We start from the raw sequence: 21,029 nt of genomic DNA on the forward strand, positions 1-21,029 counted from the left end.
TCATTCTGTAGTCTGATAAAATTATGTTTGTGTTGTAAGTTGTAACTTTAATTTGGGTAGATTCATTTTTGTTGAAGGTAGAGTCTAAACATCTACAACTTCGTGAACCACCATCAGGCTTCACCATGTCAGGATCCTCACAACCATGACGGCTTTGAAAAGCACACAATCATCGTGTTGTTCAAACCTAGGTCAGAGCTTCACATTCCTGAGAATTCACATTATTTGGTGATACAATCATGCATCTGAGGACAATGAAGCCATGGTTGCAGTTTCTTGGTATTTCTCAGTTCTTTTTTTGTTGGTCGTGTTCAAGGGCGGATCCAAACTTTAAATATCAGTGAGGCTAAACATAAAAGCAATTATAGACTAAAAGAGAAATATTATAGATAAAACCATGAGAGAAAGTTTCTCATAGAAATAGAAGAGTTTACATTATAGTCCAAGAGTTTACAATGAAAATCGTCTATTATCCATTATTTGAAAATGTGCTAAAATAACATCATTGTCAATTGTTCCAAGAACATCTCTTTCTATAAAAGTTACAAGACGATCATTTAACCATTGATCACCCATTTTGTTACATAATTGACTCTTCACAAACTTCATAGGTGAAAACACACGTTCCACGCTTGCAGTAGCTACCGGCAAGACTAAAGCCAACTTCAGAAGCTTATAAACTATATCAAATGTGTTGCACCTTTTTGTTTCCACATGTTTTGCACAAAGATCTGAAAGTCCTTTTAACTTTGCAAATTTTGGATCACATCGAACATTTCTAACATAATTCTGAAGCTGATGTCGCACTACCACTTCCGGCACATCAACAAAATCATTTGGATAAAGTTTAACCATCCTCAGTAATTTTTTCACATCAAAAGCTTCAAATGATAATGAGGGATTCAAACATGAAACACATTGTCAAAGTTCAGTATTCTCTTCATCAAACCTAGCATTGAGCTCATGCAACTGCAAATCTAAAACACTAAATAAACAATCATGCTTATAATGATGCAAATTAGAAACAATAGAAGTGATAGCATGTCGTCTAGGTTTCTTCCCTTGCACAAACGGTGCATATCAGGCACATCAATATCATGCTTATTGCAAATTTCCATAACCTTAGATATAAGTTCTTCCCATCCATCATTCCTCATTTCTTGCAATTCTTCTTTGGTGGCATGGACAAATGATAAAGCATTCAAAAGATCTTGATCACGCTTTTGTAGTGCTTCACTTAAATCATTTGTAAATCCTAAAATCTCAAACATCATGTATAACATGAAAATAAAATCAAAGGACTGAAGCACTGCTAGCAAAAGCACTGTTTCACCATGTTTTTCAAATGACTGATCTTTCCCGACTTCTTCAAGTACCTCAATAATGGCACCATATAAAGTCATCAATCTAGTGAGAGTCCTAAAGTGGGAACCCCAACGAGTGTCACCCGCTCTAGCAATAGATGATTCTTGATTTAATCCACTACCAGTCTCTATCTCACCCTCTTCAACCAATTTAGCAAATTGAGATACTTGTTTGTCCCGAAGCAATTCTTGTCTCTTGTTAGAAGACCGTATGAAAGTAACAAGCATATTGACCTTCCCGAAAAATCCACTAACATCTTTGTGAGTCTTAGCACATGCAACAAGTGCCAATTGAAGTTGATGGGCAAAACAATGCACATAATAAGCAAATGGATTTTCATTTTGAATTAAAGTTCTCAAACCACCAAATTTACCTCGCATATTGCTAGCTCCATCATATCCTTGCCCCCTTATGCTAGATAAACTCAAGCCATTAATAGACAATAACTTCTTAGGTGCTTCCTTAAGTGAATTAGCACTTGTTTCTTTAACACTAACAATCCCAAGAAACCTTTCTTTTACCAAACCTTCACTATTAACATAGCGAATAACAACAGCCATTTGTTCTTTACCAGCAACATCACCGGATTCATCAATCAAGACACAAAATACATCATCCGCAATATCACATACAATTTGTTTAGTTATTTCACATGCACAAGCAGCAGCAAGATCCTTTTGAATCTTAGGGGTAGTCATAAGGTTATTTTCCGGAGCACAATCTATTACATTAGCTATCTCTGCGTTAATTTCCTTTAGAGTGTCCACCAACTCAAGAAATGGCCCCTTAAATGAAGAGTTAAAGGACTCGTCACTCCCTCTAAATGGCATACCACACCTCAAAAGAAACTTAGTAGCTATAAGAGATGTGTTTACACGAACACGATATTCATAACTCATTTGTTTAGTTTGATTAACAAATGCAGACTTAATACTTTGTTTTTGGTTCATGAGATCGTAACTCTTAAGCACACAATCACGATGAGTATTACAAGAAGTAGCATGACTACCCAATCTATGAGAATTCTTCCAATCACCAAATCCCTCTGTCACAAAGTGATCTCCCCCGTATTTAGAGACATTCTTAAACAAGAAACATGGCAAACAAAATGCTAGGTCCTTAGATTCACTATAATCAATCCAATCATACCAATCAAACCAATTTTTGCAAAATCTACGTCATTTATTACCTTGATAAGTCCAAGGATAAAGAAAATTGTCAGGAGGTTGATGACGACCTATTTTTAAATAAGCTTTCCTTACCTCATTTTGGATGTCGGGATGATAGCTTAAAATTGGAGGCCTAATTCCTGGAGCTGTTTCCAACAATTCATAATCAACAATTTTAATACCGTCACTTGGAGTTTCCAATGCGTCTAGATTTACCGAAGAAGAAGTAGTTTTGTCTCTTGAAAGCACAGGAAAAAATTTCTTCATCCTATAAAGAGATAATGAAACCATCAAAAACCAAAATAACATAGCAACAATTTGCATTAGATGTAATCAATAATGGAATGATAGCTATATTAAGTTACATTCCATCTCATCTTATTTTATTTCATTACAACTATCATTAGATGTCCAACAAGAATTCAGAAAACTCTTTTCCACATATCAATTTCAGTTTCCACATGTCAATTTCAATTTCCTTAAACCCTAGAATAAGAATTCAAAAAACCCTTTTCCACATATCAATTTCAGTTTCCACATATCAATTTCAATTTCCTCAAACCCTAGAACAAGAATTCAGAAAACCCTTTTCCACATATCAATTTCAATTTCCTCAAACCCTAGAACAAGAATCCAAAGTCCCAAACCCTTTGAGTGACTGAGAGTGAGAGCTTCGAGTGACTGAGAGCATTACCTTTTGAGTTTTGACTTTGAGTGAGTGACTGAGAGTGAGAGCTTCAATCAGTTGAGAGGGAGAGGCACTGTCGTTGTTAGTTTGTTGGAGAGCACTGAGCACTGAGCTTCGTTGTTGGTCGTTGGAGAGCAGGAAGAGGCACGAACGAGAGAGAGATCCAGAGGCGTGCGCCGCCGCCGTGCGGCCGTGAATCAACAAAGAGAGGCGGAGGCGTGACTCGCGTGAGAGAACAGAGTGCTGCGTGTGAGACTGAGAACAGAGAAGAAGCGTCCGTGCGTGAGTGGTGGTGATAGAAAACAAATAATTTTTCTTTTTTTTAACCATATAAATTTTTTAAAAAAAATAATAAAAACCGGTGTGGCCAATGCCACACCTGGCCTCTGAGTGGGTCCGCCCCTGGTCGTGTTGTAGATGCAATGGCCGAAATTGTTGCTTTTTACTCTTTATTTTCCTTTGATGGAAGACTTATCAACTAAATAAAGAGTTGAAATGGGATAGACTAATAAATTGATATTCTTTTGATTTTACTGATAATTATATACACTGCAAATGCCAACAGATCCATTCTTTTATAGCTTCCTTTTTACCGACTCTAAACTCATTCTCTTTTTTCCTTTTTTTCAGTCAATAACTCTAAACACACTGAAGACAAATAACAGAATATACAATAATATCTTGAGCATGATTGGGCTGCTTCTTCTATAGAACCCAAAATCAAGCACTGAAACCTGCTTTTAATGGATGCAATCTCCCTACATCATATCCACTACAGGCCGCCACAAAAGCCAAATTCACGGAGGTCTGAGAAATGCCGCTGTTGCAGATGTTGGCGAATGCCCGCATGTGCTTCATGCCATACTGAGTCAGTGACCCACAGTGAGCTTCAAACATCCGCACCTGCAATCCCAAGTTCAATATCAATAATTATCCCATGAACTTATTTGAGCTATTGATTAAGCTTCTAAATTGCTGTATGTAACGGCAATTGAGACCATAACATAACAAAGTTTAAAGTCCCGCAATGCCAGCGGTCTCAATTTGCATTGCATTTGTCTGCAACTCTGCAACGCAACCGCAACTTCCACCACAACCGCAATTTAAGGCCCAGAACAAGCTTATAAAAGTAAGCTATCACCTATACATACTTTCATTTTCCACTTACTTTGGTAAATTTCTTAAAACAAATCTTTTAATAACAATGAATGTTTGAAGTAGCAAGAAAAGTTTACCATTGATTTTAAGCATGCCCAATCATCAACAAGGGGAAGACCCGGCGCTCTCACAGATTGTAGAACTGAAGAACCTTTTCCAGGACCATACAAGAAATTACCGATCAACTCCATGCTACCATCCAAATGATTCCTGTGTTTCACAGTCTCCTCAATCTGCTCCAGGATCTCTCTCTTCTTTTCTGGTTGATAGTATGACCTCTTATACTGTACAAATTGCCAATTTCATAAATGTTATTAGCAATTACAAGTATTTCAGCAAGAATTTGCTATCCTTCTACAATTGATTTTAAATCGAGAATCCATTATTCAATTATGGTTAATTGATTTTGGGGAAATAGAAGTTGATTATAAGGTAATGAGTTGAGGTGAATAGCTTGCTAGCCATACCAATTCCCACATGGAGTAAAGCTCTGCATCTCTCTGGTTTATAATTCCCATTTTAGCTTCTAGCCTGCCATTGTGTGGAGGAAAGTTCACGGTGGCCGGATCAAAACCTTGGAATACATAAAGCTTTTCGGCCGTTATGTTCGTATCGCCGTATTCCATCACATGAGAACCGATTGCGTAGTTGTTAAAATTTGAAGTCCTTTTCTTTACCTGCACAACAACAACAATAACAACATCATTGTCATTGTTCCTCTCCCAGTAATTTATATGTGAAGTACTAAAAGTGTAAAACGCTACATTCCTATACATTGAAAAATAGCTTACCCATTGGTATTGTTGTTCTACTGTCTCCCTTTTTAGATTGTGAGTCTCACTGCAGAAAATTCAAACGCCAGAACTTAGAGAGAAATTGAACTCAATGTTTAAAGAGAAAATGTGATGAAATACCTGTCTTCCATCCAAGCAACGCTGTACAAGTCACCGAGGCAAGTAATGTACTCAGGAGGTGGAGGAGGATCCATCCCGGGACAGTAAGTTCCCCAACTACTCTCTTGAGCGTTTGATGCCGTTGTCACATAAACATTCAGATCCTTGGGCATTATACCTTCAAAAACGCTCCCACTTTCACAAGCTTCCACGTATATAACCTGCACGGCCACATGAACATGATGTAGGTAACACCTCAATAACTTACCATAAAGGCCTAATTATTTAAAGGGGCGTCATTTCCAATATACCAGGGAAAAGAAATTATTACCATCTCTTTGTAACCTCCAGCTGCATGTTTCTTCTTCAAAACATTGATAAAATCCATCGCATAAAGGTATGGCATGTTTGGCATCCCTTCAATCAAATAAGAAATGACTTGAGATGTCATTTTCTTCTCTCTAATTCAAACCAAGTTCTGTTTGATCATTTCTATACCCTTCACAGATTTTTTTTTAGATTAAGTAGATTTGCATTTAAAATCTCTAAGAATTTGTATTTAATCTCAACTCTGTCCGTGAAGCTATTGTTCTACTCTTTATAAGAAATTATATAGTTATATCCCTAGTCTAGGTGAGATTTCTCTATAAAAATTCTCCACATCAGGGTCACACTACCATAAGGTAAACAAGCCCTTCCTTGGACCTCTAAAAAAAATTATTACGATTAACTAACTACTTTTGACTCTAACTTATCCTGCAGAGCTAATTTGTTGCTAAAAACTCATTTGTATAAAGCCATCACATAAAGCCAACTTTTAAAAGTGATGATAGCATAACTCACCAAGAACTCCCGGGCCTCCATGATCAGAGTAGTATATAAATATCGTATCCTCAGGCTTGCTGTTGATAACCTTGCCACTTCCACCCTTGACTTTACTCTTATCCCCAAGAAGAACGGCATATAGGTTCTCAACAGTCACATTCTCACCAGTGTAATCCTGCATAGAATAATGCATTATACAACTAAAACGATCACCTAGTTCATTTAAACTCTAATTTTGCACTTGTTACTCTTCACATTCTTGCCAGTGCAATCTCCCTTTATTTTGTTAGCATTATTTTGTAAATATTTTTTATTTTACCTTTTATTTGAACGACTTATGAAATGTTTGAAGTTCCTATATGAAGAAAAGAGTATAATTAAAAAAAATAGGTATAATATTGAACCACTCCTATATTAATAGATAAGTGAGAATGAAATTTTGTTCTGATGGAATACTATAAGAAAATATCATCAACAAAGCTTTTATGAGTGAACATCAAAATTTTGTTATTAGACTTTTTTTTTGGACAAAGAAAAAAACAAATTATTAGACTTTAAAGACTCCTTCACTTTCAAGGCACTGAATTTTGTACAAGGCATGAAAAGTAAGCCCAAATGGCCCCAAAAAAGAAAACAAATGCATCAAATAATACCATGCTAACTTTATATGCAAAATGCCTCACCACTCTGGTTCCTTTCAATAACCCAATAATTGCAAGATCAACTTATCAAATCAAATACTATTAGCTTTTTTTTCTTGGTCGACAATACTATTAGCTTTTAAGTCACTCCATCATGATGGATCCATAAAGAAACTCAATTCCACTAAGTAATTGCACCCGGCACTAAAAACTAATTTCAAAGCAATTTTTCAAAGAAAATTTAAATGGCCAATCAAGTAACTTATCAACATACCTTCTACCAAAAAGAAATTCAACTTTACCAGATGCTTATGCGCACTAACCGACCATGATCACTTAAATATATAGAATGTCCAATTCATGCACCTTATATAGGTAATTCAGTTTTGGTTTTAAAAACCATCACTTGTAGTAACGCTTTTTTTTATGGATGAAATGGATTATTTCACACCATTTTTCTTTCCAAAGATTGAAGCATCATATAAAATCTCACACATCCCTTTTGGGCACACCTTTCTTCTTTTCTAAAGAATAAAGAAAAAAATTGACCAGTTTCTTAATCGAATATTATTGGAACCTTTCACAGTAACACAGTTGACACAATGTTTTAGTCGACCTTAAACTTTATATTAGTTTATAGTAATAGATGTCATAGTCACATTAGCTGGCAAGAATATTAATTAACTACTCAGCGGTAGGTAACTAATCCCCACTAATTCAAGCACTTAATAATTAATATCTCACCTTAATTAATTGTACGGTAGAGAATTAATTAAATAAAATATGTGCGTATAATATGTACGTACCTTAGAAACCCCTGCATAAACATTTGGCCCGTTAGGATGATTGATGATGACTCCAGGTCTAGGATTCAACTCGTTGTGAGCTATATCATCGTACATGAATACCACTATGTTTTCTTCTTTCACTCCACCTTTAATTAGCAACTGGTACGCATGGCACACATCAGCCTGTAAAATTAATAACAAAAATTAATGAACTCATCATCAAACATCAGACCAATTAAGAGTGAATAATCAATTTAGTCCCGGACCAATTAAGAGTAAATAATCAATTTAGTCCGGAAAAAACCAAAAGTGTTAGGCGCAGATAAGTTAGCCATTGGAAGAAGAAAATACCCGGGCATCTTATGATTATGTAAAATGTCAATCCTTTTAGTCTATCTCATGTAACAAATTGCATGGTTAAGTTAGTCACGATTTTTATCTGACCACATGGACTAACTGGACTAATTGAACGAACATTTTACACAATCAAAGACCACGGGCCGGGTATTTTCTAGTATTTAAGTAGAGACGAAGTGAGGCTCAATTTGATTACTGACTCATTAATTAGTTAATCAATTAATTTTGAAAGTAAATACAACTAAGAAGATTAATCATTCACGGAAAAAGCCTAAGAAGATTAGCGAAGGAAAAAGAGTTAAATAAAAAAAGAAACTTACTTGGTGCCTGTAATTGCCATAGCCGCTAGAACCGGCCACGAGAACCGCCCAACGTGTTCCCACTGCATCTTCTTCACCAACGTCTACCGGTTCAGTCGGCAATCGAATCACTGAGTCCTGCTCCCACCGGTTCTGCCTCGCAGCTGAACCGTGCAAACTCAGCATCAGCACCAACACCACCATCCATGAACAACAACATAACAGAAGCCTATGGGACATCGTTTTGCTCATAGGAGTGTATTGAACTAGAGAAAATTAAAATCTGAATTAATCGACACTAGGAAGAAAAGGGTGTGTCTATGTTATATGTATAGGAATGAGAACAGAGAATGAGGTAAAGCAGAGTGGTGTGGCTTGTTTAGGAATTGACTCAGTTAATTAAAAGACAAGATTCCATGCACAAGAGGAGCGTGACACGTTATAAAACTTGTTGCTGGAGTACTCATTGCGTGTGCTTCTATACGACTGCCACTGCGAACCTTGGATGTTTTTTTCTCTTGGTATTATGTCTCTATGCTTGTTTTCTTTCACTTTCCCGGAAAATATCTATTTCTACTCCTTTGTATGGAAGCTTTAATAATAATTGTTCGCGCTGCTGGTATTGGCTTAACATTTTTAGACCAATGGGCCAATTTCACTTTGGTCAGGTGAGAATGGATAAACAAGGATAGTGCAGCTAGTCGACCTAAAAAAGTATAAGATAGTGAAAATATATATAAAATATAAAAATTATTGGTGAACCATATCTTATCTTATTATATGTTGATCCTATCTTATATTTAAAGTATCTTATTTTATTTTAGTACATTTAGATTACTTGTTTTTAGATTGATTTATTTTCTATTTGATTGGAATTATGAGGTTATCTATTTACTATAAATTTGAACAAGTATGTCCCCGTTGGGATGTACAAGGGACGGGTTGGGACGGGTTTTGGTTAACCCTAACCCGACCCTAAATATTGATCGGGTCAATTCATAGACCCTAACTCGTTCCTAGACTCGAAGCAACCCGACATTATGCAGGTCCAATTTAGGACGGGTCTATGTAGGACGGGACCTGGTTGGCCCGAGGGACAATAAGTTTAAGACTATTTGATACTAATTGTAAAATTTAAAGATAATAACATACTGAAAGAGTTATAAGTTGGAACTATTTTTTGGAAGAAATAACTTGAAAGGATCCAATTCTTTCATAATCTATTGCACTTGAGGTTTACATTTTGTTTGATCATTTCTTCACCTGTCTCACATATGCATAATACACACACATAATTTCTCTTGTTAGAACATGAAAGTGTGCATAGTTTGACAAACGTTTATTTAATTCATAAGGTAGATGTTAGACATTTTAATCTCATCTACATGGTAAGATAAATTTGAGCACCATGTATCACATTTTAATCATTATAACAAATTCAAATTTTATAAAATATATATGTGGGACGGGTCGGGTGACCCGAGTGTCAACCCGAACCCGGCCCTACCCGAAGTCGGGTAACTCAAAGATCAACCCGAACCCGGTCTCTTTTAATGATCGGACCGGGTTCAACCCGGCCCTAAAGGCTTAGGCCGGGACGGGTTGACGGGTAGGGTCGGGTCTTGTACACCCCTAGTCCCCGTAGGATAACTCAAGTGGTAGGAGCTGCGGACATATGGGTTGAGTAGGGGAGGTCTAGATCAATTTCTGACAGGTGTAATTTATCTTTTCGATGTATTAAAAAAAATTTAAACAAGTATTTTATATTTTAATAAACTAATTATTATCTTTGTAAATTTAAGTGCACTTCTGATTCCTCTTTTCTCTTCCTCTTTTTCTATACATTGTTTATTTTTACATACTCGATAATGATAAACACTCATTACACCCACGTTTATAATGATTTTAGACCACCACAAAAACATGTTTTTGTTTTTTCTTCTTAATTTTTCACTATATGGAGTTTAAAAGCACATGAAAGTGAGTGTCTAGACACATGCAATAAATAATGTATGATGCTCTCGTTTAATATGAATATTTATAGTTTAAATATGTTTTTGATGATCTTTAAATTATTAAAAAATATTGATTTTAGTCACGCAAATATTTTTATTTAACTTCAAACAAAATATTTTCAAAATAGTCATACTTGAGTCTTTGATCGAGGACCAATACTGAAATAAAATTAAATTTGGACAACTATTTTTTTAGTAACTTTCACTATTTTTTGTTTTCTTCTGATAAGCCAAATTACCCAATACAAGAGAAAGAAACTAAAAGAAGGTTAAAAGGAAAAAATCAATACAAGATCCCACAGAATGCAAGTCTTTATAAAAAGTGCCTCATTAAAACCTTGACATTTTGAGTTGTTTTAGTTCTTTCGGAGTTGGTCTTTTTAGTGTTAAGAATATCATTCCTCTTTGGTGTTTTATTTTTGCGGGGACAGAGTTGTCATCGGCTTTACAGGTTTTTTTCACTTTAAAGAGGGTTTTGTAGCCAAAGCATTTCCCTCATCATTTTACTTTCCAAAAAAAATTGTATTTGAAATTATAGAAAACAAGTCCTAAACAAAACGAAAAAATTTAAGAAATTTTTTTTTGAAAAATAATGAATTGTATTATTATCCACAAAAAGACCTTGAGGACAGAACCCCCAAGGCCGGAAGATGAGCAAGGAAAAACACCATAAACAGGGTAAGCACGAACCGCTCGAAGGAAAAACCCAAAAAAAGAATGACCAACCCCCAAAGGGAACCCAAAAACAACCCCACGAGCTACCAGCAGAGCTATACAAACAATAACCAAAGCCAAAAACGAGAAACATCAAAGAGGCACAAAACCAGCCTAAGAGAACAGATCAAGGCATGAAATGTTCCTCAAGACCTTGTATAGCATCAATGTCGCTCCCTTCATACACCAAACCCACAACCTTGCCGAGAAGCCACACCTTCTTCGCTCGCGTGAAGAAACGCCCCCTGCTAACAGTTCCCAAATCCGGCACTGACGAAGAAGCCAAAGAATTGACCAAGGCAAAGGATAAATGAAGAAGACCCCCCAACTCAGTCGTTCCTGGGATAAATGAAGAAGACCCCCCAACCTCCAAAACTGTGTCTCTTGCTTTAATTTTCCTAGGCCTCCCACAGGAACGAGAGGAAGAACCACTAAGGCCGCAACCCCTGGCCTTCTTAGGACGACCCCGCCGCTTAGGAGCGCTAGAGCCCCCACCCTCATCAGCATCAGGTTCCACTTCTGGAAAATCATGAATTAAGACCCCAGAATGGCATCCTCCAGCAACAAGGGGGAGGGTCCAAACAACACTCATTCAACCCCTCTGAAGAACAAATAACACCACCATCCAAAACAGAACCAGTAAACACCTGAAATTGATCTTCCAGAGCAAAGGCCTCCAGCGTCCAAGCACTCCTCACGGCTCCTGAATTGAAATCGACCTTGGCTGAACGCAGCTGCTCAAGGCACACCACAAACGAACCTGTCCTATACACTACATCCACCCACAAAGGAGACAAGAAAGAGCCAGCAACAACCAAAAATATTATCAACCTACAAGAATAAAAAGGAAAATATTATTTGTGTTTACTTATAGTTTATCTTCCAATTAAATATTTAATGAAGGCACTTTGGAGACTCTTGTTTTACGCTTTAAAAGTGTAATCCGATGATGAATGAAAAGAGGGCGTCAAAAACACGTGAAGTTATATTATGTTTAATTACTAGTTATCATCCAACAATGCAACCAAGGTTTGGAAACTCCTACATATTTCACGTGTTAAAAGTTTTCACACCTTAAAAATGTGATTTGGTACGGGAAAAAAAAACTCACATGGAATGGAATGTGTCCACTATTATTTAAGGGAACAAAGAATACAAACATTACATGTATGCTTAATTACAAGTTATCTTTCAGTTCAATGCAACAAATGTTTGATAACTCTTGCACGTTTCACCCATCAAAAATGTGATTTGGCAACGAAAAAATACAAAAATCACGTGTGTGTTTAATTACAAGTTATTCTCCATTTGAAGGCATGTAATGAAGGTTTGAGACTCCTTCAAGTTTCACACTTTGAAAATGTGATTTGACTTAATTGAATAAAAACATAACTCACAAGGAATTTGTGAAATAAGCAAATAATACAAACATTATGGGTATGCTTAATTACAATGAATGTTTGGAAACTCCTTGACGTTTCACCCATTAAAAGTGAGATTTGGCGATAAAAAGTTACAAACATTACGTGTTTGTTTAGCTATCTTCTAGTTGAACGCATGTAATGAAGGTTTGGAGTCTCCTTCACGTTTCACGCCTTAATGTAATTTGACATGAATAAAACTAATTTCAAGAAATGCATGAAATATTATTGAAGAAAATACAATCAAGGGAGAAAAAAAGAATACAAACATTATATGTATGATCAATTACAAGATATTTTTACTAGTTACTTTTTCAGATGAATGCAATGAAAGTCACAAGATCATGTTTCACTCCTTAAAAAGTGTGATTTGAATTTTTCACAAAGCATTACTTGTGTGATTTGAATTTTTCACAAAGCATAACGACATACATCGAGTGACAAGTGAAGTACTATTTAAAAAAAAATGATTGTTCGAAATTCACTTTTTTTGAGACAGAATCAACACTTGCGATTTATGATAATTTTTACTGCCACAAATTAAAAATACAAACATGACTCTCGACATGTTCCTCTTTTATTTTAGGAATTTACTTGTTTAGTAATCAAGTGAAAAACGTGAGAATCCAGCGGAAACGTGACTTCTTCCTTCACCAACATGCATGATGACGGAAACTTTATATGACGGAAATGTTTAAATCTGTTACTTGAGTATTTTATTATTTTGGTGACATAAAATTAAGCACTTAAGTGGCTGATTTTGATTGGAAAACTAGATGTAATGGATTTAAGCAAGTTTAACCCAAACTATTTCTACTGTTATATTCTTTATGTTTGTCATCCACAGACCACAAACAAGTAAGTAAACGATTAATTTTTGGGACAAAGTTATAATTATTTATTAAATCAGTTGTTCATTTATACCAATCACTCGATATATCCTATTTGGCACAATTTTTTTATCAACGACATTGCACAACTCATTATGTGTCGTTGATTTCCACATTTTTTATTGTCTTCTCAATTAGAACCCTCCATGATTTCCGCCAAAAGTCTCACATTATGATTTATTCCAGTCGTGCACCAAAATTATCATGTTATATAGCATCGCTCATCTTTCATATCCCAGAGTTTAAATTATTTAAATGAGAATATAAAATCTAATTGTAGTTAAGGTTGTAGTTATGTAAATTAAACTAATATACCATGATAAATAATTTATGGGAATCTTTACATAACTGTTATTTTTAATTGTCTTCAGCCATTTATTAATACGAGGAAAATATTTTCCTCCTCATAATGAAACTCTTAACATACAAGCTTCCAAATCAATAAACTGACAGATAGAACATCTGATCTTGGTACCTTAATTTCAAAAAAAAAAAAAAAGATCATGGTACCTTTCTCGTGATCTTAAATTCTTAATAATCTTTTCCGGTGGAATTATTTTGCGGCCTGGCAATTTCGATTATATTTTCTTAAAAATTAATTAGGACCAATTTTTTTTTTAACGGAGGTTACAACCAAAATTTTATTCAACAATGCAAAACTTTTTTAAATCAAGATATTTTCATAAGTACACTCATTTGAATATTGATAGAATCTAAGAACAGTATTCCTATGCGGTTTTGTCCTAGGACTGAATTAAAATAAAATATCGCGTCTTGTCTTTCATGTTTGAACTAATGTCTTAGGGTGTGTTTGGATGCACGTTGGATCAGGCCTGATCCACGTTTAAAGACCTCAAACGTGATTTTCCCATCTCCATTGATGTTTGGATGCTAAATGCTGATCCAATTCTGGCCCCAGAATTGGATCCATCCTAACACAACAATTTGTTGCTTCAGCATCAATGCTGATCCAATTGTCCCCTCACCCTTTTACAGATCCAATTCAAGTCTATCAGATCCAATTCCTGATAAATGTATCCAAACATAAATCACGTCACTCAAACTCACGTTTACCAGATCCAATTCTTCCAGATTCAATTCTGGCCAGATCCAATTCTGCTAACGCTAATCCAAACACACACTTACACGCCACAATATTTGTTGCGTAAATCATGATTTGTTGTTCCAATTTGAGGCTGAATATGCGGTGTTGATTTATTTTCTACATGTGTGGCTCAAATTAATGTTAGGGACCCTTAATGTTATGTGGTTCTTGTGAATCTTACTTCTCATCCCTTGATAGATGTCAAAGGGACTAATTTTCTCTGAACTTAGTTGTTTTAGATGTTTTGTGTTTTTTTTTTTTTATCCTCTTGTAAAAAAATATTGTAGGCCCGATGACCAAATAAAAAATATAAGTTAGCTCTAGTCATAACTCATAACAAATGACATAGGATGGCCATAAAAAAAAATATTCCTAGGTCAAGTTTTTTTTTATTTTTAAAAAAACTAAATTTATTCAATGACAAATGAAGTTGAGGGCAACTCTGAAAAAGCAAAGCTTGATCAATAGTTGAAACAAGGCCCCAACACCAACAAAAAACAAACAAAAGAAACACTCTACAAAACCCAAAAAACAAAGAGTAGCACCAAAAGCACCAAGACAAAAACCGGAAAGCCCCAACAGTGCACAAACCACTAACCCCAAAAACAAAAATGAAAAGAACAAGAGCATCAACAGATCTCAAGAAGAATATGACTCCTTCGTCTCCTCCTCAAGTTTGAATAGCTTCCCCATAAGTATGGTCATATTCTAGGCCCAAAACTTTCTAAGTGGTTACTTCGCCCTCATAAAGTAACCACTTGTTGAGGAACATTCGGGAAAAGGAATAGAGTTAACCACCTCAGGTGGAATTGGTCCTCCTTCAACCACAACTGCCACCGCTCCTTCAACCATATCTGCAACCGGCGTGACATACCCTACACGTAGAACAATAGACGTCTCCCGAGATTTATGACCTCTTTTGATTTTCCTTAGATGGCCACGACCTCGGGAATTAGGGACCTAACCTTTAGATTTAAGAATATCCTGATTCCATTTGGCTTCCTTATCCATAAAAACATCTTGAACAACAACTTCCACTCCCCGTGAAGAGGAAGGTGAACACCCTTCCTCTACCTTAGAATCATGGATGGTCAAAAGGAGCGATGTCTGAGTCACCAGACAACACCAAAGAAGAGGAAACAATAAAAGAATACAAAGTTGAACACCCGTCTGAGTAACTTGCCCCATGCCTTGCTTCAAACGGTTGAGAAGGCCGGCCACAGGAAGCACATTGCAGAACCCAGAACGATGCACTTTGAGGTCCCCCTCTCTAACCTAGTTAGTGAACTAGACACCGGGCGGAATACTTGAACAGCTTGGTAATTAAAACACCATTGATACAAACCTTCAACATCTTCCCCTCCCATAAATCCAGTTGCAAATTCTGAGAAGCCAATCCAGCACCAGAAATAAAACCCCGAAAGTGATTATTAAATACCCCCTATTTCAGAAAGAATGAAAGAACCAACACCTTCTCCCCATCCATTTGCACCCCACCACCTTCCAACACCTGTTCTACATCAACATTTAACCCGCTAGCAACTCAGCAACGGGAACAATTTCTGGAGAAAAGAGCCTCGTCCAACAACCTTGAAGCCAATACACAGATCCTTGAAAACAGAGATCATTTGAAAACAGAGAGCATCATCTCAGTAAAGAATTGTTGATTAAGTCTTCAGTAATAAATTGTAACTAGTATGAAGTCAAATTACTGACGACGTACCATCAATTAGGTTGGTTGACTACTACTAGTAAAATGATACTACGAATTATATCATTATTTTAACCACGTCGTGATGATTTTCTTTCTTTGCATGTAAAATTACTCTTAGAAGATTTCCATTAAACAATGGAACATGCATTTAGCAAATGAGAGGCGCACAGAGTACAGAACTATAACAATCAGTAAGAACGCAAGTGATTGAATTTTTAATATCATTTCCCTTGTCTATTATAGTACACTCCGCACTAGAGGAACCAAATGGATGAATAAGCTCGGCAAAATCATTCAGAATGGACAGCACTCAACTTAAAGACATCAATATTACAAACTAAATTGGTTCTCTATGATTCTGCTAATCCAAGTGTTCACCTTGTTTTCCCAAAAATTAAATGCATTACAGCATTAATATTTGCCCAGTAACAGTTCATGTAAGAAAAATCGTTTTGATTCCTTTTTCCTCGGTGAAAATTTCTTGGCTAACCTTGTATTGGTGGTACAAGGAAATATACATTGAAGTATAAATAAAAAATTAGAACCAGCTATATTGGACAATGAACATAGTACAACTAACAAAGGGAACCTCATTAGGAGACAAGGAAACACATTAAGCAGCAACTTCTTGCTCTTTTGAGGCAAGTTGGTTCTGAATGTGCTGAGGCACCACATCAAACATGGCTAATTGCATTGTGTAGGATGCACGACCCTTTGTCATCCCTCTGAGTGTACTCACGTACTGAAACATCTCAGCGAGTGGTACTAGAGAATCAACCACCTGTGTTCACCAACACCAAAATGAAGAAACACTAAAATCAATATCCATGGGAAAAAAAAGAATAAAAGCCTTCATTCAGATTTCAACCCAGTCATTCATATACAAGTTCAAGACATTTGTGTCACAAGCCTCAATCAATATAGATGACCTACATCGAGCTCAAGGCCTTTGGTTTGGAAACTCGGAAGCTACTCGCAGAAGTTTCTCTCCGTAATTGATTCTTCCTTCGGAATATATTGTGGAAGGGGGTTTCCAAACATGCACTAAATCCATACTTTTTGAGCCAAACACGATTTACAAAAGTTATAAGTAAATGAACCTACATGATTAACAAGGGAACAGCCCCCTAAGTGGCATGCCCTTATGATTCCATTCGTTATATAATGCTTTTTCTGGACTTATCTTCAGAGAAGGTTCCGAGGGCCTATGCGAGATTATGTGGAATGGCATCGAGATTTATTTTTCATGTTTCATTTCCCCTTTCTTACATTTTCAGGTGTTGCCTCAAAAATTAGAATTGTGTCTAAAACATATCAGCGTGAAGCATTGTGCATTTTCAGACAAACAACACATCACAAGCACTATCAAGCCATTCCTTCAAAGTTCAAATTTAATAAAATAATCACAGAGAACCAAGTTATTTGACGTACCTTAAGGCCACCCGGCTTGTCACCAAAACTGTTGATTTGGCCTCTTCTTGAGTTGAGATCACCAATTACATCACCTAGATGTTCTTCAGGAGTAACAACCTCAACCTTCATTATAGGTTCAAGCATTCTTGGTCCAGCTTTTCTAACTCCTTCCCGAAAAGCTCCTCTAGCTGCCAACTGGAATGCCAGCACGCTTGAATCTACATCGTGGTAAGAACCATCCGTGAGTACAGCTCGTACATCAACAACTGGAAATCCCGCAAGGACACCATTGCTCATGCATTCTTCCAATCCTTTCATCACGCCAGGAATGTATTCCCTCGGTACAGCACCTCCTTTGATTTCACTCTTGAACTCATATCCACTACCTGGCTCCATGGGTTCAAACCGTACGGTGATATCTGCAAACTGACCCTGTCCACCTGATTGTTTCTTGTGCACATACTTCACTTCCGAGACTTTGGAAATGCTTTCCCTGTAGTTTACTTGGGGAGCGCCAACATTAGCTTCCACCTGCATTGACAAATATTGATAATGAGATCTTCACAGGGGGACAGTCATACAACTAGGAAAAAAAAATAGTACGAATTATCCAATAATAATGCTTAATCAGACGATAGACACAGATTTCCAAAAGCATCGCAACTTTTTAATGGTACATCACTCCTTCACTCTCCTTATCTTAACAATTTAAGGGTAACAAGTGATAATTAATAGTGCAAACAGGTTCCACCATTATAAAATGTGCTAAAGTCCAAGTCAATGTGCAATTCTGATTATTTGTAATTGCAACTACTCTATCCACAGCATCAGTGGTGGATACTGGATAGCCACATATTTGAAAGACAGGATAGACTAAACACACATAAACATGCAGACTGATAACTGAATATTCTCAAAAGTGGAATAAAAGATATCACCTTAAATTCTCTTTTCAATCTATCAACAATGATTTCAAGATGTAATTCTCCCATTCCTTCAATCACAGTCTGGTTTATCTCTTCATCACGGGAGAAGTGGAAAGAAGGATCTTCCTGTGCAAGCTTGACCAAACCAGCTGCCATCCTGTCAATATCAGCTTTAGTTTTGGGTTCAATTGCAACTTTAATCACAGGATCAGGGAAGTCCATCCGCTCAAGCACGATCGGACTATCAGGGTCACATAATGTTTCACCGGTAATAGTATCTTTTAAACCTGCAAGAGCAACAATATCCCCAGCTAAAGCAATTTTAACATCTTCTCTGCTGTTTGCATGCATTTCTAGAAGTCTACCAATTCTTTCCTTTTTCCCTTTGTTAGCATTGAGCACATAGGACCCTGCACTTAGCTTTCCAGCATACACCCTGACAAATGTAAGGGTGCCTACAAATGGATCACTCATGATCTTAAAAGCTAGTCCAGAAAATGGTTCATCATCACTTGCTGACCTCTCCATCGTCACTTCTGGGTTTTCAGGGTCAGTGCCCTTCATTGGTGGTAAGTCAAGTGGTGATGGCAGATAATCCACAACAGCATCAAGCAGTGGTTGGACCCCCTTGTTTTTGAAAGCTGAACCACACATCACTGGGACAAAACTTGCTGATATGGTTCCCTTCCTAATTAATTTTTTTATAGTTTCATCATCAGGTTCAATTCCTTCAAGATAGTTCTCCATAACCTGGTCATCGAACTCAACTATATTTTCCATCATCTGGGATCGATAATCCTGGGCCAGCTCTTGAAGATCTTCTGGAATATCTACATAATCAAACTTGGCACCCAGCTCTTCCCCAGACCAAACTATAGCTTTCATCCTAACAAGATCGATGACTCCCTTAAAGGTATCTTCTGCACCAATTGGCAACTGAAGTACGAGTGGTTTAGCACCTAAGTTTGTTACTATCATGTCTCTCGTTCGGAAAAAGTTTGCTCCAAGACGGTCCATTTTATTGACAAAACAAATTCGCGGCACCCCATACTTATCAGCTTGTCTCCACACAGTTTCTGATTGCGGTTCCACCCCAGCAACACTGTCAAACAAGCATATAGCTCCATCCAACACCCTAAGAGCACGCTCCACTTCTAAGGTAAAGTCGACATGACCAGGAGTATCAATGATGTTGATCCGGTGCTTATTCCAGAATGTGGTGGTTGCAGCAGAAGTAATGGTAATCCCTCTTTCTTGTTCCTGTTCCATCCAGTCCATTGTTGCTGTTCCCTCATGCACCTCTCCAATTTTGTAGTTCCTTCCGGTATAGAAGAGGATTCTTTCAGTTGTAGTTGTCTTTCCGGCATCTATGTGAGCCATGATGCCGATGTTGCGATAATCCTTCAAGGGAATAGCACGCTTCGTGTCTGGAAAGAAAGTAAAAAAGGGTCATCTCGCAAGTGTGAACGGATTGCACCCTCACGTGAGAACAAAATCATGTGAAAAAATTGTTGAAACTATCTCTATTTTCATAATTATTTACAAATTTTGATAAGGTTCTACCTATCTAATGCCTAAGAAGAGAGAGACACACAAAACTCAACTTCACATAGTCAAGTGAAAACCTCATAAAGTTGGACCAGAGGACAAACAGAGATAGAAAACCATTTCATTTTAAAGACCTCTCATTTCATAAGAGCCAATTGCTGATTTTAGAAGTTCAATAGAACTGAAAAACGATGTCTTTCCTCCTAATTCAATTCAAACACATTCTCCAAGACAAACATTTACTGAAATTCAATTATGCATGCAAATTCTAAGGAGTGATAAACAAATGGGCCGAACAAAAAACATGAAATTTGAAGAAGACTGTTACTTTTTTTCCATAAAAACATTCAAATTAACATTTTTAAGAAACCAACCAAACCAAACCAAGCCTATGTTCGTGAAAGTTACCATCAGTGGCCATGGCGAAAACAGAGAAGCTTCTTCTAGGACCATTTTTGGGTGAAGTGAAAGAATTGGAGTTGATTCGGGCACGGCCAAAGAACTGTGAAAGTGAAGATGAAGCGAAGGAGCGAGAGGGTCGAGGGCGAAAACCCTTTTCCATGCCGACGAAGCGAACTGGAGAGAGAGGGGTTGGCCTCCTCTGAGATCCATTGAGATTGCAAAGAGAAGAAGTAGCCACTCTCAGTGACTCTGCAGCCATAGTTTTGAGCTTTGTTGTTGTTGTTCTTCTTCTTCTCTTGCTCTCTGTTGTTGTTTGTTTTGTTTGAGATAAACAAAGCAACGCACACTCGACACTGGCCTCTAGTTTTCGGTAAGGACTTGGTTTCAGATTGTGTCACAACTCACAACTCAACCTGTTTCTGATATATCCAATATTGTATTGGATTGGATTTATATTATATTTTTATGTATGTATGTATTTGTATTGATTAATATGTGGATTTAGGCTTAGATGGGATTATATTTTTCTAATGCAAATAAAAAATAAAATGACTTAAGCTCCACAAGAATTTATACAACAAAATTCAATAATGGAAAAAAGGGAAATGATGTGTCATCATTGTGGCCTGCAGTTTTGAAATAAAATACATAATTCCCTCAAAAAATTTAAATTGAGTTTCGAGGTGCTCATTTTACAT

The 21,029-nt window shown here is 36.7% G+C and overlaps 2 protein-coding genes and 1 pseudogene across 2 annotated transcripts; all 3 read right to left on the reverse strand.

Annotated features, from left to right (window-relative positions):
• Positions 1-450: 450 nt before the first annotated feature.
• Positions 451-3,612, reverse strand: LOC130711507 (uncharacterized; annotated as a pseudogene).
• Positions 3,613-3,723: 111 nt separating this feature from the next.
• On the reverse strand, positions 3,724-8,762 carry LOC130711509 (legumain). The gene is made up of 9 exons (XM_057561174.1): positions 8,205-8,762; positions 7,546-7,710; positions 6,117-6,273; positions 5,605-5,690; positions 5,295-5,494; positions 5,172-5,220; positions 4,848-5,057; positions 4,458-4,664; positions 3,724-4,125 (listed from the first exon to the last, which is right to left on the reverse strand). Exons 1-9 carry the CDS (start codon positions 8,433-8,435, stop codon positions 3,943-3,945), a joined length of 1,488 nt encoding a protein of 495 aa, XP_057417157.1. The 5' UTR covers positions 8,436-8,762; the 3' UTR covers positions 3,724-3,942.
• Positions 8,763-16,332: 7,570 nt separating this feature from the next.
• Positions 16,333-20,754, reverse strand: LOC130710080 (elongation factor G-2, chloroplastic). Its single transcript, XM_057559235.1, has 4 exons — positions 20,338-20,754; positions 18,394-19,808; positions 17,474-17,986; positions 16,333-16,823 (listed from the first exon to the last, which is right to left on the reverse strand). Exons 1-4 carry the CDS (start codon positions 20,588-20,590, stop codon positions 16,656-16,658), a joined length of 2,349 nt encoding a protein of 782 aa, XP_057415218.1. The 5' UTR covers positions 20,591-20,754; the 3' UTR covers positions 16,333-16,655.
• Between the last annotated feature and the right edge of the window lie 275 nt (positions 20,755-21,029).

Source organism: Lotus japonicus, chromosome 4 (genome assembly GCF_012489685.1).
Source record: "Lotus japonicus ecotype B-129 chromosome 4, LjGifu_v1.2".
Lineage (NCBI taxonomy): Eukaryota > Viridiplantae > Streptophyta > Magnoliopsida > Fabales > Fabaceae > Lotus > Lotus japonicus.

Coding starts and splice junctions, on each gene's coding strand:
- LOC130711509 (XM_057561174.1), bottom strand. CDS start 8,435: ATGAGCAAAACGATGTCCCATAGGCTTCTGTTATGTTGTTGTTCATGG. Junction 5,221..5,294: donor GTTGCTTGGATGGAAGACAG/GTATTTCATCAC, acceptor AATTTTCTGCAG/TGAGACTCACAATCTAAAAA. Junction 4,126..4,457: donor GGGCATGCTTAAAATCAATG/GTAAACTTTTCT, acceptor TTGGGATTGCAG/GTGCGGATGTTTGAAGCTCA.
- LOC130710080 (XM_057559235.1), bottom strand. CDS start 20,590: ATGGCTGCAGAGTCACTGAGAGTGGCTACTTCTTCTCTTTGCAATCTC. Junction 17,987..18,393: donor GATTGAAAAGAGAATTTAAG/GTGATATCTTTT, acceptor TTGTCAATGCAG/GTGGAAGCTAATGTTGGCGC. Junction 16,824..17,473: donor ACAAGCCGGGTGGCCTTAAG/GTACGTCAAATA, acceptor TGGTGAACACAG/GTGGTTGATTCTCTAGTACC.